The sequence below is a fragment of the Phaseolus vulgaris genome, chromosome 3, assembly GCF_051622355.1.
Source record: "Phaseolus vulgaris cultivar YP4 chromosome 3, ASM5162235v1, whole genome shotgun sequence".
Classification (NCBI taxonomy): domain Eukaryota; kingdom Viridiplantae; phylum Streptophyta; class Magnoliopsida; order Fabales; family Fabaceae; genus Phaseolus; species Phaseolus vulgaris.
The window spans coordinates 24,948,168-24,961,341 of NC_143500.1; the positions used below are offsets into that span (position 1 = coordinate 24,948,168).

The 13,174-nt window shown below is 40.0% G+C and overlaps 1 protein-coding gene across 6 annotated transcripts; it reads left to right on the plus strand.

Moving 5' to 3' along the window:
- The first annotated feature begins 411 nt into the window (after nucleotides 1–411).
- On the plus strand, nucleotides 412–7,015 carry LOC137806781 (mitogen-activated protein kinase 15). 6 transcript variants are annotated; one of them, XM_068607057.1, is made up of 11 exons: nucleotides 412–835; nucleotides 1,058–1,234; nucleotides 2,735–3,143; nucleotides 3,283–3,410; nucleotides 3,507–3,566; nucleotides 3,981–4,130; nucleotides 4,215–4,370; nucleotides 4,449–4,660; nucleotides 5,601–5,705; nucleotides 5,841–6,022; nucleotides 6,307–7,015. In XM_068607057.1, exons 2-11 carry the CDS (start codon nucleotides 1,211–1,213, stop codon nucleotides 6,588–6,590), a joined length of 1,710 nt encoding a protein of 569 aa, XP_068463158.1. In that variant the 5' UTR covers nucleotides 412–835; nucleotides 1,058–1,210; the 3' UTR covers nucleotides 6,591–7,015. The 6 variants fall into 6 exon arrangements, with proteins under 6 accessions (XP_068463158.1, XP_068463160.1, XP_068463159.1 ...); XM_068607059.1 differs by having other exon boundaries at nucleotides 416–970; XM_068607058.1 differs by having other exon boundaries at nucleotides 416–916.
- The last annotated feature ends 6,159 nt before the right edge of the window (nucleotides 7,016–13,174 follow it).

Below are 13,174 nucleotides of genomic sequence, written 5' to 3' on the forward strand. Positions count from 1 at the left end.
AGTTTCACCGGAGAGAGAAAAACTTCAATTCAAAACATTCAATGAATTTAAAGATCTAAATATTATTGTTATTGAATTTAAAATCATCACGGTCTTACAGAATTTAATTAAAATGTCATTAATATTATATTTTCGTATAATCATGACTTATCTTATACCTAAAATCATGAACTTTTATAATAAATTTCATAAAAGTTAATTCAGTGGTTGTCTAAAAATGATTGATATAACAATAAATCAAATTTAAACTTGAAAGAATTTATTTTTTACGCTATTAATTAAAATTGATTTCGAATATAATTTTTGAAATAATTGCAATACAAATAATTGTATTATTATTATATATGAAAATGTGAGAGTAAACAAATAATTGTAGTACATGTGTTTTAAATCAGAGTGATGTTGGAATATAACAACTGTAATTAATTTCCTGTCCTTGTTCCCTTTATACACACACCACACTCCTTTCAATCAGAGTGTTTGGGAGCTTAATACACAAATCACACTCAACCACCACACCCTTCTCCAACTTCAACTACATTGCACTCATTACATCTTCTCTCCCATTCTCTCTTTCAGATCCAAAACCTTTTCTTTTCTCACTCCCACTTCTCCTTCAATTCCCCTTTCTCCACACCAAAAACCAATCTTATTCTCAAATCCCCACCATTTCCTTTTCTTCTGTCACTGTTTACTCTTTTTTATTCATCCCCTTTAGCCGCCTTAGTGATTATCGTCACAAGATTAGTTTTTTCCGCTGGCTCTCTGCTTAATTCATTAGACCAGCTTCTTCTCCTACGTGATCTGTAACTAGGCATTTACAACTACACTTTTGGTACTTCCGCCAAATTGTCCATGTTGTTCATGTTTCCACTTTCGAATTCTCCGTCTCATATACAGTGCTGTCTAGTGTAGAGTGCGTTCCTTTGTTGTAATTCGTGGTTGTTATTTTAGTAACAAATTTTATTGGGTCTGCCTTCCTATTATTGAGCTCTAAGGTTTTTTTTTTTTAATATTATTCTTCTTAATTTCTCCTTTTTTTTTTTTTTTTTTGCAGTTTTACTTGACTTTTCCATTTTGATCGTCCCTCGTGATCCGGAGATTCTTGTGCCATTCTAAACTAACTGGAAGTGGGAGTTGGGTGATTTGAATTTGGGTTACGGTTGAGGGGCTTTTCGATCATTCAAGAGTTTTATGCTTAGTTTCCAATATGCCTCATGATCAGAGAAAAAAGGTATAGTTACTGGATCAACATAACATAACCGCTTTTTAGTAGATTTATTTTTATGAAGCATTAGCATGGTACACTTTTGTGAAGACAATGATTACTCCTTGTTTTGTGATTTCTGCATTTATACATAATATAGGTAGGATTTGTACCCTTTGTATTCAGTTTTGTTTTTTCAAACCTTCCAGTATTGCCTGTTCCCTGACACTGCATACTTTTTTTTTCATATCTCTTTTTTATTTTTGACTGTATTGGTACATATGACATTATGGTTCTCAGAGTTATTTTGGCTTGTGAGATGTCCGGTAACAAGTTTTTCATCTTTTAAGCTTTCTTGTCAGCAATTTTGGTTCATATCTTATCTACTGAGCACAGACCATTGCAATGGATACTTTTAAAAACTTGTTCACTATTCATGTCAGTTTAAATCTTATAACAAATAGGAACCTTTTTCATGAAACTGAATGCTGAATAATCCGCCATTATATAATAAATATGAATTATTACTCTTGCGATAGGGTCTTTACATTCTCTCTTTCTCCATCAAATACATCGCTTATTAACTAGAAAACACTGATTGTTTTGGTCTGATTTAACTTTCATTATATGTTGGGAGCTTGGGCAATACTAGGTTGGCTATCAATGGCTTAACACCTTCATCATTTACTGGGGCTTGGTACCGGCTGTGACAAGATCTCAATTGATATTTTCAACAACCATCAATGTTTATATTTTAAATATTAGATACACCGCTCATGATGTACAATGGCAATAACAAAGTTTGAACTAGGATCTTGTGCAACAGATTTGAAAGGAGCTCAATTTTTTAGTTTACTCTCTCTTCAAAAATGGCATATGTTATTCCTAAATTCTCTCTTTTCTTTTTACCATTTTTAGTCTAATTTATTTAAATAAATTATGTTTATTTAATTTATAATTTTAAACATTTTCCCTTTAATTATTTTGTTTAGATTTGATCTGTGAATGAAACGTGCATACATTCTACAGTTTTAAACATTTTTTTATATTTTAATATGTTATTTTTAAATTTTACCTAAACTTTAGAGCCCGAGCAATATGTGAGATACTTGTTGTTACTACAACCAGAATAAGTATGTCGGTGTTGTAGTTAGTTTTAGTATTCCTTTTCCCTTTTCCTTCGTTATATTTTCACTGGGTACTTCAAATTGTGCTTTCATGAATGGTTTTGTGAAAAACTACATGAAACAAATAGAGCTTCTATTTGCTTCATTTGTGCTCTGGGTGATTTATAAAATCTCATGTATAAATTAACTAAAGTTATATCCATTGTCTAAAAGCTTTTGTCTGGCTTTATTCTTTTCTGTTTGTTTGTATATGAACACAAACTTTAGATGCTGTGCTTGCTACTTGTATAAGGTATGAAACCTCATTCTGGTTTCATGTGTGTGTTGCTGCTCATTTAAATCATGACTTTGGCTTTACTTGGTATATTCATGCATAGTCTATTTTTTTGTGTTTATGCAGTCATCTGTAGATGTAGACTTCTTTACAGAATATGGCGAAGGCAGTAGATACAAAATAGAGGAAGTAATCGGTAAAGGAAGCTATGGTGTTGTTTGCTCTGCATATGATACACACACAGGAGAGAAGGTTGCAATAAAGAAAATCAATGACATATTTGAACACGTTTCTGATGCCACACGCATTCTTCGTGAGATCAAGCTTCTTAGACTCTTACGCCATCCTGATATTGTGGAGATCAAGCATATTTTATTACCTCCTTCTAGAAGGGAATTCAAAGATATATATGTTGTTTTTGAACTTATGGAATCCGATTTACATCAGGTCATCAAAGCAAATGATGATTTGACTGCAGAGCATTACCAGTTTTTTCTCTATCAGCTTCTCCGAGGCTTGAAGTATATACACACAGGTTATGATCTTTATATTTCCCTAACTTTTATGTTTAAGTTTCTTAATGTACCTTTCTCGTAGTTAATGTTTTTATACAATAACTGTTGCTAAATCACTTGACCATTGTGGCTGATTTAAACTTGTTAATGGGTTTGTAGCAAATGTTTTTCACCGAGATCTGAAGCCAAAAAATATTTTAGCAAATGCTGACTGCAAACTGAAGATTTGTGACTTTGGTCTTGCCAGAGTGGCTTTTAATGATACACCAACTGCTATATTTTGGACAGTAAGAATCTTTTCCCTATGAAATACTCACCTTAAACATAGTTTTCCTTCTCTGGTCATCACATGTTGTTTATGCTCTCCACTTGTTTCCTCACAGGATTATGTTGCTACACGGTGGTATAGAGCTCCTGAATTGTGTGGATCCTTTTTCTCCAAGGTTCAATATCTATTACCTCTTTTATCCTGGATCACTACTCTCTTTATCTTATACTTATTTATCATTGCTTGGAATCTAAAAGTTGGGAACATGCTTTCCTTCCTTTCTTCCTTCTTGTCTCTTTCCTCAAGCCAATATGCTGGCATTCCAGGAATTGTTTTGGAATTTTATGTTTTTTAACTGCTGTTAACTTATAAGGAACATACAAAAGAACCTGTGTTGAGACTTGAGATATTTCAGCAATCTTTGTTTCATAGGCTAATATGTTCCAGTTGAAAAGGTTTAGCTTGACACTTAAATCATTATTGGTTACGTGTTGTTTACTTTGTAGTCAAAGAAAAGAAATGGTTGTTTGTTATTGTTTGTGAAATGACGATGGATAATTAATGTTATTACAATATTTTATTCTTTCAGTATACCCCGGCTATAGACATATGGAGCATTGGCTGCATTTTCGCAGAACTTTTAACTGGGAAACCTCTTTTCCCAGGGAAGAATGTTGTCCATCAATTGGACCTTATGACTGATTTTCTTGGAACACCATCTCCTGAAGCCATTGCCAGGGTCTGTTGTTCATTTTCCAATTCTTCTAGCAAATTTGTGTCCTTTATTTTGTTACTTAAAATGACTTTGGCAGTATATTAACAGGTACGGAATGAGAAAGCTCGGAGATACTTGAGTAGTATGCGTAAGAAGAAGCCAGTTCCTTTCTCTCAAAAGTTTCCTAATGTAGATCCCCTTGCTCTTCGGGTGTTAGAAAAAATGCTGGCATTTGAACCTAAGGATCGACCTACTGCTGAAGAGGTTAGATTTCCATCCATCTATTACCTTTCCACACATGATGTTTAGTTTTAATCCGAATACTGTGTATGATATAATTAGGCTCTAGCAGATCCATATTTTAAAGGCTTGGCGAAGGTTGAGAGAGAGCCTTCTGCTCAGCCAGTTACCAAGATGGAGTTTGAATTTGAGAGACGTAGGATAACAAAGGAAGACGTGCGAGAGCTTATATACCGAGAGATTTTGGAGTACCATCCAAAGATGTTAAAAGAACATCTAGACGGAGAAGAGCCAACAGGGTTCATGTATCCAAGGTACTATTGTTCGAACCTGCACTGAAATTTCTATTTCACTTCTCGCTCTTTTGCACTAGTTTGAGCACTTGATGAGATATGTAAATTCATTATGGAGTGATATACTATGTAACAATCAAATAATAACGTTTGGTCAACCTTTTTGTTCTACCCTTTAACTAATTTCATATATAGGTGCTTGGAGGATTTATTCTTCTCCACTTGTTCTGCATTTTCACCTTCTTCTAAAGAATTCCCTGTTTACCGTAAGATAGAATTTGATAGTTGTGAACCATAAAACATATTCTGATATAAAGATTATACTTTTTTTCCTCCACCAAATATATGCTTAAGTTGTTCTGCTCTAGATTGATAGAAATGCTGAGGTACAACTGGGCCAGGAATATGGTCCTAAGCCCAAGATTTGGAGAGTGTATGTGAGGAAGAATAAGAGAGGGGTCAAGAGGAATGACGTGGCCCTGAATCAGGCTTGATATGTATGGAGGATATAAGGGGTATAAGCATTAGTAATATATATAGGTGGTTAGAGGAGAGAGAGAGTATCGGGAATTCTGTTAGAAGTGGATTCACTGTAAACGTGAATTGTAGAGGCCCTGTGGCTCTGGATTGGTAGCTTGCTACCAATTACTGTTAGATTGTTATTTCCTTATTTTTCCTGCTGAGATACATGGTATTAGTTACCTGATTCAGGAATCCTAAAGGAGATATCCATTTTCTTGCTGATTGTCTCTGTTATTTGATCTGCATTCCATTATAGATCCTCAAGCCTCATAAACATTTCCTTTGGATACCTACTTTTTAAAACTTTACCTGGAGTTTACTTGATGAAATATAAGTTTAACTGCGATTTCATGCTTATATAGTTATGTAAATTTTCAATCCTACTTTATATAGTATATCACTTTACCTCGTTTTTTATGCTAACACCTATTTCAAATAGTGCTGTGGACCACTTCAAAAAACAATTTGCATATCTTGAGGAGCACTATGGAGAAGGTGGAACTGTTACTCCACCTGAGAGGCAACATGCATCATCATTACCCAGGTATCCTAATTTTTTATAATGGTTCTGGAAACATGGCTTTTGTCTTTCGCTATTGCTCTTTTATCTTGTCAATGTACCCATTTATTTTCTCTTGAACTGCACGCCAACAGTGCTGATTTGAGACTGTAAATGCAGGCCGTGTGTGTTGTATTCAGATAACCCAAGGCAAAATATGGCAGTGGTTGCAGATGATCTCTCCAAGTGTAGCATCAAAGAAGTTGACAAGCCAGCCATAGACAAGACTGGTGCTATCCCAATGACCAGGCCTCCTTTACAACAAGCTCCTCAAAATATTCGAGGTGTGATGACTGATCGTAGTAAGTATTTTGCTTCTTCATTTCCCTCTTTCTTTCCTGATCTCATATATGTGCAAGGCAGACATTGTCTTCAAAGAGTGTGTGTTCATAGGCTTGTTTCATTTTGATTCATTGCCTTGTTACATACCCAATAAGTATGTTTCTGTCACTTGATGGGGAATTATGTGTGAATGGCTGAAAACAGCAGGACTTGTATTCCTGAAATATATTTGTGGATTTTTTGAGATTCTTTTGATGAGTGTATTTCAAGCTTGGTTCTTTCTGATTTGGTGCACATGCCTCAGGTGTTGCTCCTCGTCCCGGAAAAGTTGTAGGTACGGTATTGCGTTACAACAACTGTGGAGTGGCAGTTACAACTGAGACTGAGCAGCGGAGGACGGGTAGAAATCCATCTGTTTCTGCCAAGTATGCTGCTCAAAGCTGTTCTTATCCAAGAAGAAACCCAAATTGTAAAAATGAGAGGGCAGTTGAAGGAATTGAAGGTGCTAATGGACTTCAGACAAAGCCTCAATATCTGGCACGCAAAGTTGCTGCTGCTCAAGGGGGACCTGGTGGTAGTTGGTACTGATTTTGGAAATGTTGAATCTGTGCCCTGCAATTGCTTTGTGCCATCATATTAGGGTTTCTTGTTCACACAGAACCAGATCAATCAATCATCTGAATTGAACAAAGATACGAGTGGCCACAGCATCAACAATAATATCAAACCGTGAGAGAGCTAAAGGGACTATAATCTAAAGAAGTCTCTAGCTGATGTTTTATTAGATCTTGCAATTTGCTTCACCGATTTGAAGTTTGGAAGGTGGAACACGGTGCAATTCTTGCTGTCTAGTTCGTTAGCAACAGAGAAGGAATGATCTGAAAAGCACGGAATGAAGGCAGTGGTGTTCACTTGCAAATATAAGTAGTCTTGTATTGTCTTGCCTTTATATGTTGGGTTATAACATGTACAAAATATTCAAGATTTAAATAAAATAAGAAACATTAAACTTATTTATTTTCCAAACCAATTATCGGTTTAAATAAATACTACAAAAATATTATTTAATGTTTGAATAAAATTAAATACTAAATTTAGTAATGTTTTTAGGTGAAAACTAATCATTGATAAGAAAAAAAAACTAATTTATCTAGGAGATATAAAAGTAAACACTAATTATTGATAAAAATAAAATAAATTATAATTATGCTTATATGGAATTTAAACAAAATTAAGGTACTTTTTTAGTTTTTTTCCTACCTCATTTGTATATTTAACTAAAACTAAATGTACACGAGTATGTGAAAAGAGGGCACTGTATTATTTAAATACTAGTAGGTTGACCCGTGAAACGCACGTGACTTTTTCGAATTTTTTATATTTAAATATTAATATTAAAAATAATAAATTTATTTAGATATATATAAATTATTAATTTGATGAAATGAAATTAAATATATTGCAATAGTATAAATTTATATAATTTTAGTATATTAATGAATTTAATATAATGTAACATAATTAAAAATTCATGAATATATTTTGGCCATAATAAATACATTACAATATCAATACAATAAAATATTTTGAACAAATACATTATTATATAAATAATTATCTAATACTATGTATCCATTTTGAAGTTCTCTCATTTTGAAGTCCTCTCGTTTTGAAGTCCTCTTCACCAACCTCATGCTATCTTCAACCTGTAATTTTATCTGCAAAAAACTCTCCAAAAAATCTTTGTAATTAAAAAATAGAATAAACTCTCCAAAAAATCTTTACAATTAAAAAATAGAATTCAGGAGATTATACCAAGTACAATTATTACAAAAAAAACTCAGTAAATGTGTGTTTCTTCAAGAAACAGATTGTAGGCAAAATCATATTAAATTATGAATTCACCTTTTATGATCTAAATTAAATTAAAATGTAATGTAATATAATACAACTAAACACATAATGAAATACTATTATATAAATAACTAAAGATCTTAAAAACCATACAACAATAATAAACATATATACATCATCATGTTTCTATATAAAAAAAAAAAGCAACAATTGATACTTGAATGACTAATTAATAATAGACAATATACAAAGAATAAAACGAATATAAGCATTCTCTAATATTAACACAAAATATATATAATAAAAAATATGATAAAAGAATTTTCTGACTTTAATATACTGGCAATTGTTATAGTGTTAAGCATATGTAATAATGCCAACCTATTATAAATATACCAGATAATGAAACAAATTTATAATAAACAGATGAACAAATAGAATATGAACAGTACTAAACAGAAACATATAGTGAATATAATATTGATCCTGCCGGCAACTCGAACGTGGAGGAATCGCTTCGCAGCACTCTCTGCCCTGTCTACGCAACTGCGTCTTCTGCAGAATCACCCTCAGAACCTTCTCTTACTGCTCCAAACGTGACCTGCAAAACACACAGACGGCGCCTCTAGCGGCCGTTTGCACTCCGACGATCAAGTTAGTCCACAGAACCACCAAAGATGAGAAAACTAGCAGTGTGTGTGAAAAACTCTTGCTCTTTTTTTTTCTCGTATCCCTCATCTCTCCCTGATTCCCTCCTTTATGTCTCTCTCTCTGTTTCTGGGCATAACAGAATTCTGTTATGCTTTTCTGGCATGTGTCAGAACCCTGTTATGCTTTTTAGAGACAATATACCTGCAGAATCAGTAGTGGGAGCGTGAGAGTCTGTGCATGTCTGCGCGTCTCTGCGCTTGGCTGCGCCTGTCTGTACCCTTAGTGGTACGGAGTACACTTTTGTCTGGACCGCACCCCTCTCAGATGATGACACGTGGAGGCCTGCAACTCACATCTAACCACACACGTGTCACTTACTGGAAGGGCTCTAGCGCTTCTCTTTGTGTGCCTAAGTTACGCCCTTGCGGAGTAACTTAGGATATTTCTCTCCTCTGGGTAAATCGCATACTCTCAGGAGAACGCCAGGTGTGGCTGGTCTAGGCACGCTCACCCAGCGTTGCTCTCTGCGTAGACGACTTACCCTTCACGCACGTAATGGGCTGGGGGAGTCACCAATCACTGATCAGTTTACTAGCTCCCTCAGGCCACTCTCGTGCGCGATTCACTGAGATGTGCTCATGCGAGGTCCATGTATAACGCTCTCGCTGGGAACCTGAGTCCCAGTTTAACTGCGTGTAACACGAGACCCCGATGACAATGCACCCGATGACTGATCAGTGCTTATTTGCTTCTCGCGTTCTGCCCCCAGGCGTTAGTCTGAGAACTGGTCTGTTGGTGGCCACCTGGCTTCTGACCACCGATCACCATTCTGGATGATCTGTCCCCTGACCTCTCTGCCGCTTGATCTGTCGGTGGTCACCTGGTCACTGACCCCCGATCACCGCTCTTGGCGATCGCCTCCCTGGTCTCTCTGTCACCTGGTCCACGTGTCACCCTGCGAGTGGTCCACGTGGTCCTCTGCTGCTGACGTCATCGACTACCGATGACCGATCGGATCACAAGCCCCCCAGTCTCGAGTCGTGAACTCGTTCTCGGCGAAGAGACAAGGTGGTCGTGCCCTCAGTCTACGTGGCAAGTGGGGCCGCATCACGTGCCACCTCACGTGCTGCTTCTTTAACGTTTGAACTTCCTTCCTTAATCTCGCGACACGTGGCCCAATCGACGGCCAGCGTGGTGTGTCGCTAGCGCTTCTCTTATTCAAATTGGCGCGCTCCTTCACTGTTACTTCATCTTCTTCAATCGACTCTCAGACCCCCTGCAAACTCTTCCTCTGCGCACCTATCATTCTTCAAATTTTCTGCTTCCAGAACTCTTGCGATCATTCAAAGGTATGGTTTTTCTTCTTCCTGGGCTTATTTGGGTCATCTTTACCGATTGCATTTGTCTTTCTCGTTGTCATGCATTCATCTTCTCTATTTTTCCTCTCTCGACCCGCGCTAGGGTTTCTTCGCGTTCTCGCTCTGACTTCTGCTTCTTCTTCTTCCTCTTTTCACCTAGGCATCCCTCTCTCCTTCGCCCTCTCTGTTTTCACTGAAACATTCATCATTCCCTCTTCTTCCATTCATTCTGACTTTTCGTTTTTCCTCCATTTGCAGCTATCTCGCGATGGCTCGCTTGAAACAAACTGCGCGTATAATTGCCTCATCCTCTGGTGCACAGCCTTCCGCGAGTGCGCCAGCTCCACCACCGCCTGTTGCTACCTCCTTCCATGACAATGCCAGGGTCTACGATTGGGCCCCCCTGGCGTTGCTCGCTGAAACCTCCACTCTACTGCCCCAGGGCCACCTCACGTCCCTGCTGAGCCACAGTCCTGATGATCCTTCCTGCGCCATCGACAGGGAGAATGACTTCAATGTCCAAATCCGCATTCCTCCTCGAGGAATGCCCATCTGCGCGGACGATAGGGCCACCAATGGGGTGCCCTTCGTCTTCATCTACTCCGCTATCTTCAAGAGGTTGAAGCTGCGCCTCCCTTTCACCTTCTTCGAAAAGGAGCCGATGATGGAGTTGAATGTCGCGCCTTGCCAGCTTCATCCCAATGCCTGGGCCTTCATCCGGGCATTTCAGATCCTCTGCAATTATTTTGGGCACAACGCCTCCGTGGATGTGTTCCTCTACTTCTTCGAGGCGAAGAATCCTGGGGACAGGTCCTGGGTTAGCCTGAACGGGGTTGCTGGACGAGTGCTCCTGGGCCTATACCAACAATCCTTCAAAGACTGGAAGGGCAGATTCTACATGATATCTGCCACCCAACAAAGTCCAAGTCTACTCGAGGGGTACCCCCTCTACTGGGTTCCTGGGGTTGAATTCAAGAAATCCAGGGACCTTGAAACCATGGCCCCCTACGAGCGCGAGCTATGTGGGCTGCTCCTGGGGGCCAAGTACAACTCCGCTCGCCTCATCAAGGATGAATTTGATGTGGTGGCTCTGAAAAAATATATAGGTAGCTCTTCTTGCACCTCTTAGGATACTTGTCTCTTCTCATGCATGTTTTTATGTGTTTTTTGACTTACTTGCATAACTTGGCCAACTAACCCTTCCTTTTCTCGTCTATGCAGACTCAATGTCGGGGAAAGACAGGAGGCTGGCCTTGCTAGAGCTTGCCAAGCGTCGGGGAACCAAGGGTACTGGCTCCTCCTCTTCTACAACTGAGCCCATTGCAGCCCCTCCACTCTCGGTCGCGCCAGCTGAAGGCCCCGAGCAAGGAAAGAAAAGGAAAAGGCTGGTGAAGGCTTCCACTTCACTTGCTGCTGCTGCTGCTGCTGCCTCAACTGAAGAGGAGAGCTCTGGCTCTCCTCTTATACACCGTCAGAGGAAGAAGCCAACAGTTGAGGGGGCTTCGTCTCTCCAGCCTGGAGAGATCGAGGTGGTGGAAGTAGAGGAAGGGTCTCCCCCACCTCCCTGTGCTCAACCTGCCTCAGAGCCCACCTGCCTTCCTTCTCCATGCCAGCAGTTGCCTCCAACTTCTCAACTGCCATCTTCCCCCCCAGCAGGCCAATCACCTGGTCCATCTGCTCATCCTGCTGGGGGTGCTTCTGCCCAAACTGGGGGTGCACCACCACTGCTGCCAATCTCTACCGCCACTGCTGAATGTGGTGGGTCCAGCTCGCGCCCAAGCGCTTCTGGGGCCAGCCACGAGAACTTCAGCAGGGTCATCACCCTGGTTCGACAGCTCATAAGCAACCGGGAGCTCGTCGAATGGAATGGTGATGAGGTGGACATGCACCTGGCCAAGCAGGTAGTGCTCTCTCTGGAGTTTTCCACCCAGCATCGCAAGCAACTAGCCTTGGAGAAGAGGGTGAAGGATCTTGAGCACGACAAGGAGTCACTGCGAAGTGACTTCGAAGCTGCCCAAGAGTCTGTAGAGCTGATGCGGGGCATGGTGGAGAAAGCTAGGAGGGAGTACCTAGCGCAGGTCCAAGAGACCATCAAGACGGAGATCTTGATGGGGCAGACTGTTAGCTCTTTGAACTGCGCGATGGTGGAGCTACGGGCCGAGACCTCCTCCCTACGCCAACTGAATTCTCAACTAGTGGGGGAGCTCGAGTCCACCAAAGAAGCAGCTGCTGCTGGGGAGAAAAGACTTGAGGAGGTGGTGGGCAAACTGTCTGAAGCTGCCTCCTCCCTTGCTGCCGTTACCACTGAGAGAGATGTTGCGGAGGCCTCAAAGCAAAAACTGGAGGCGGAGAAGGCTGATTTGATGAACGTGGGTGCTGATGCCCTAACTGATGGATTCGAGCTAGCACTCGAACAAATCAGATGCGTTCTCCCAGACCTGGACCTCTCGCAGTTCAGCATCTATCACGAAGTGGTGGATGGAAAGCTCATCCCTCCTGCCCCTTAAACTTTTCTCTTTCTTGTAAATTTTCACTTCTGCACCACTTTCCTTAGAACTCAAAATTTGTATAAAACTTGGTTACGAAGATAAACTCTTAATTTGTATGAGTTTCTTCTCTTGTATTTTTTCTTGAGTTTCACCTTTCTTTACGCACGCGACTAACTGTTAGCTAGCTTAGGTTCAGCGCGATCTTGAGCTTTGTCTTTCACTTTGCGCACGACTAAGTGTTAACCAGCTTAGGCTTAGCCTCTACTTGATCACGACTAGCTACTCCCTTAGCCTTGTGTTTAACAGTTCTTGTGCGCTGCTTTGCACCACTAACCAATCACTGACGACTCCTCAGTGATCGTTCTTCGATCTTCACCTAGCTTCTCTGTCGCTCTAGCGCTAAGTGCATAGAGAACTTTGACATCGATCGCTCGAGGTGATGCCTTGTTTTGGGGAAATAAAAGTGTTTCTCGCTAACCCCTCTTACTTTCCCCAAGGTCATCACCCTTCGGGGCGTTGAGTCGTTCATTCCCTACCTCACTCCTGGGGTGAGAAAGGTTTCGGACTAAGAGCTTTACTGGGCCAATATTGGTGCATGCCAAGCGGGTAAGGACATTTTGTCAAAACCTTTCCTTTCCCTCCCTTGGTCTTACTAGCACCCTTGGCTTTTCAAACCTTTAACTGCTTGCGCTCACACCTGGGGTGAGGAAGACTTAGATCGGTGCCAGTACTTGCGCCTAGGGCAAGTAGGGCCTAACCAATCACCTGCACTTGCACCTGGGGCAAGGATGACTTTAACTTTAATACTTGAGCACACTTG

What these genes read in the sequence shown, in the direction of transcription:
- LOC137806781 (XM_068607057.1), top strand. Translation starts at nt 1,211, where the DNA reads ATGCCTCATGATCAGAGAAAAAAG. An exon ending in ATCGACCTACTGCTGAAGAG is followed by an intron (nt 4,371 to 4,448) that starts GTTAGATTTCCA and finishes TGATATAATTAG; the next exon opens with GCTCTAGCAGATCCATATTT. An exon ending in ACAGGGTTCATGTATCCAAG is followed by an intron (nt 4,661 to 5,600) that starts GTACTATTGTTC and finishes TATTTCAAATAG; the next exon opens with TGCTGTGGACCACTTCAAAA.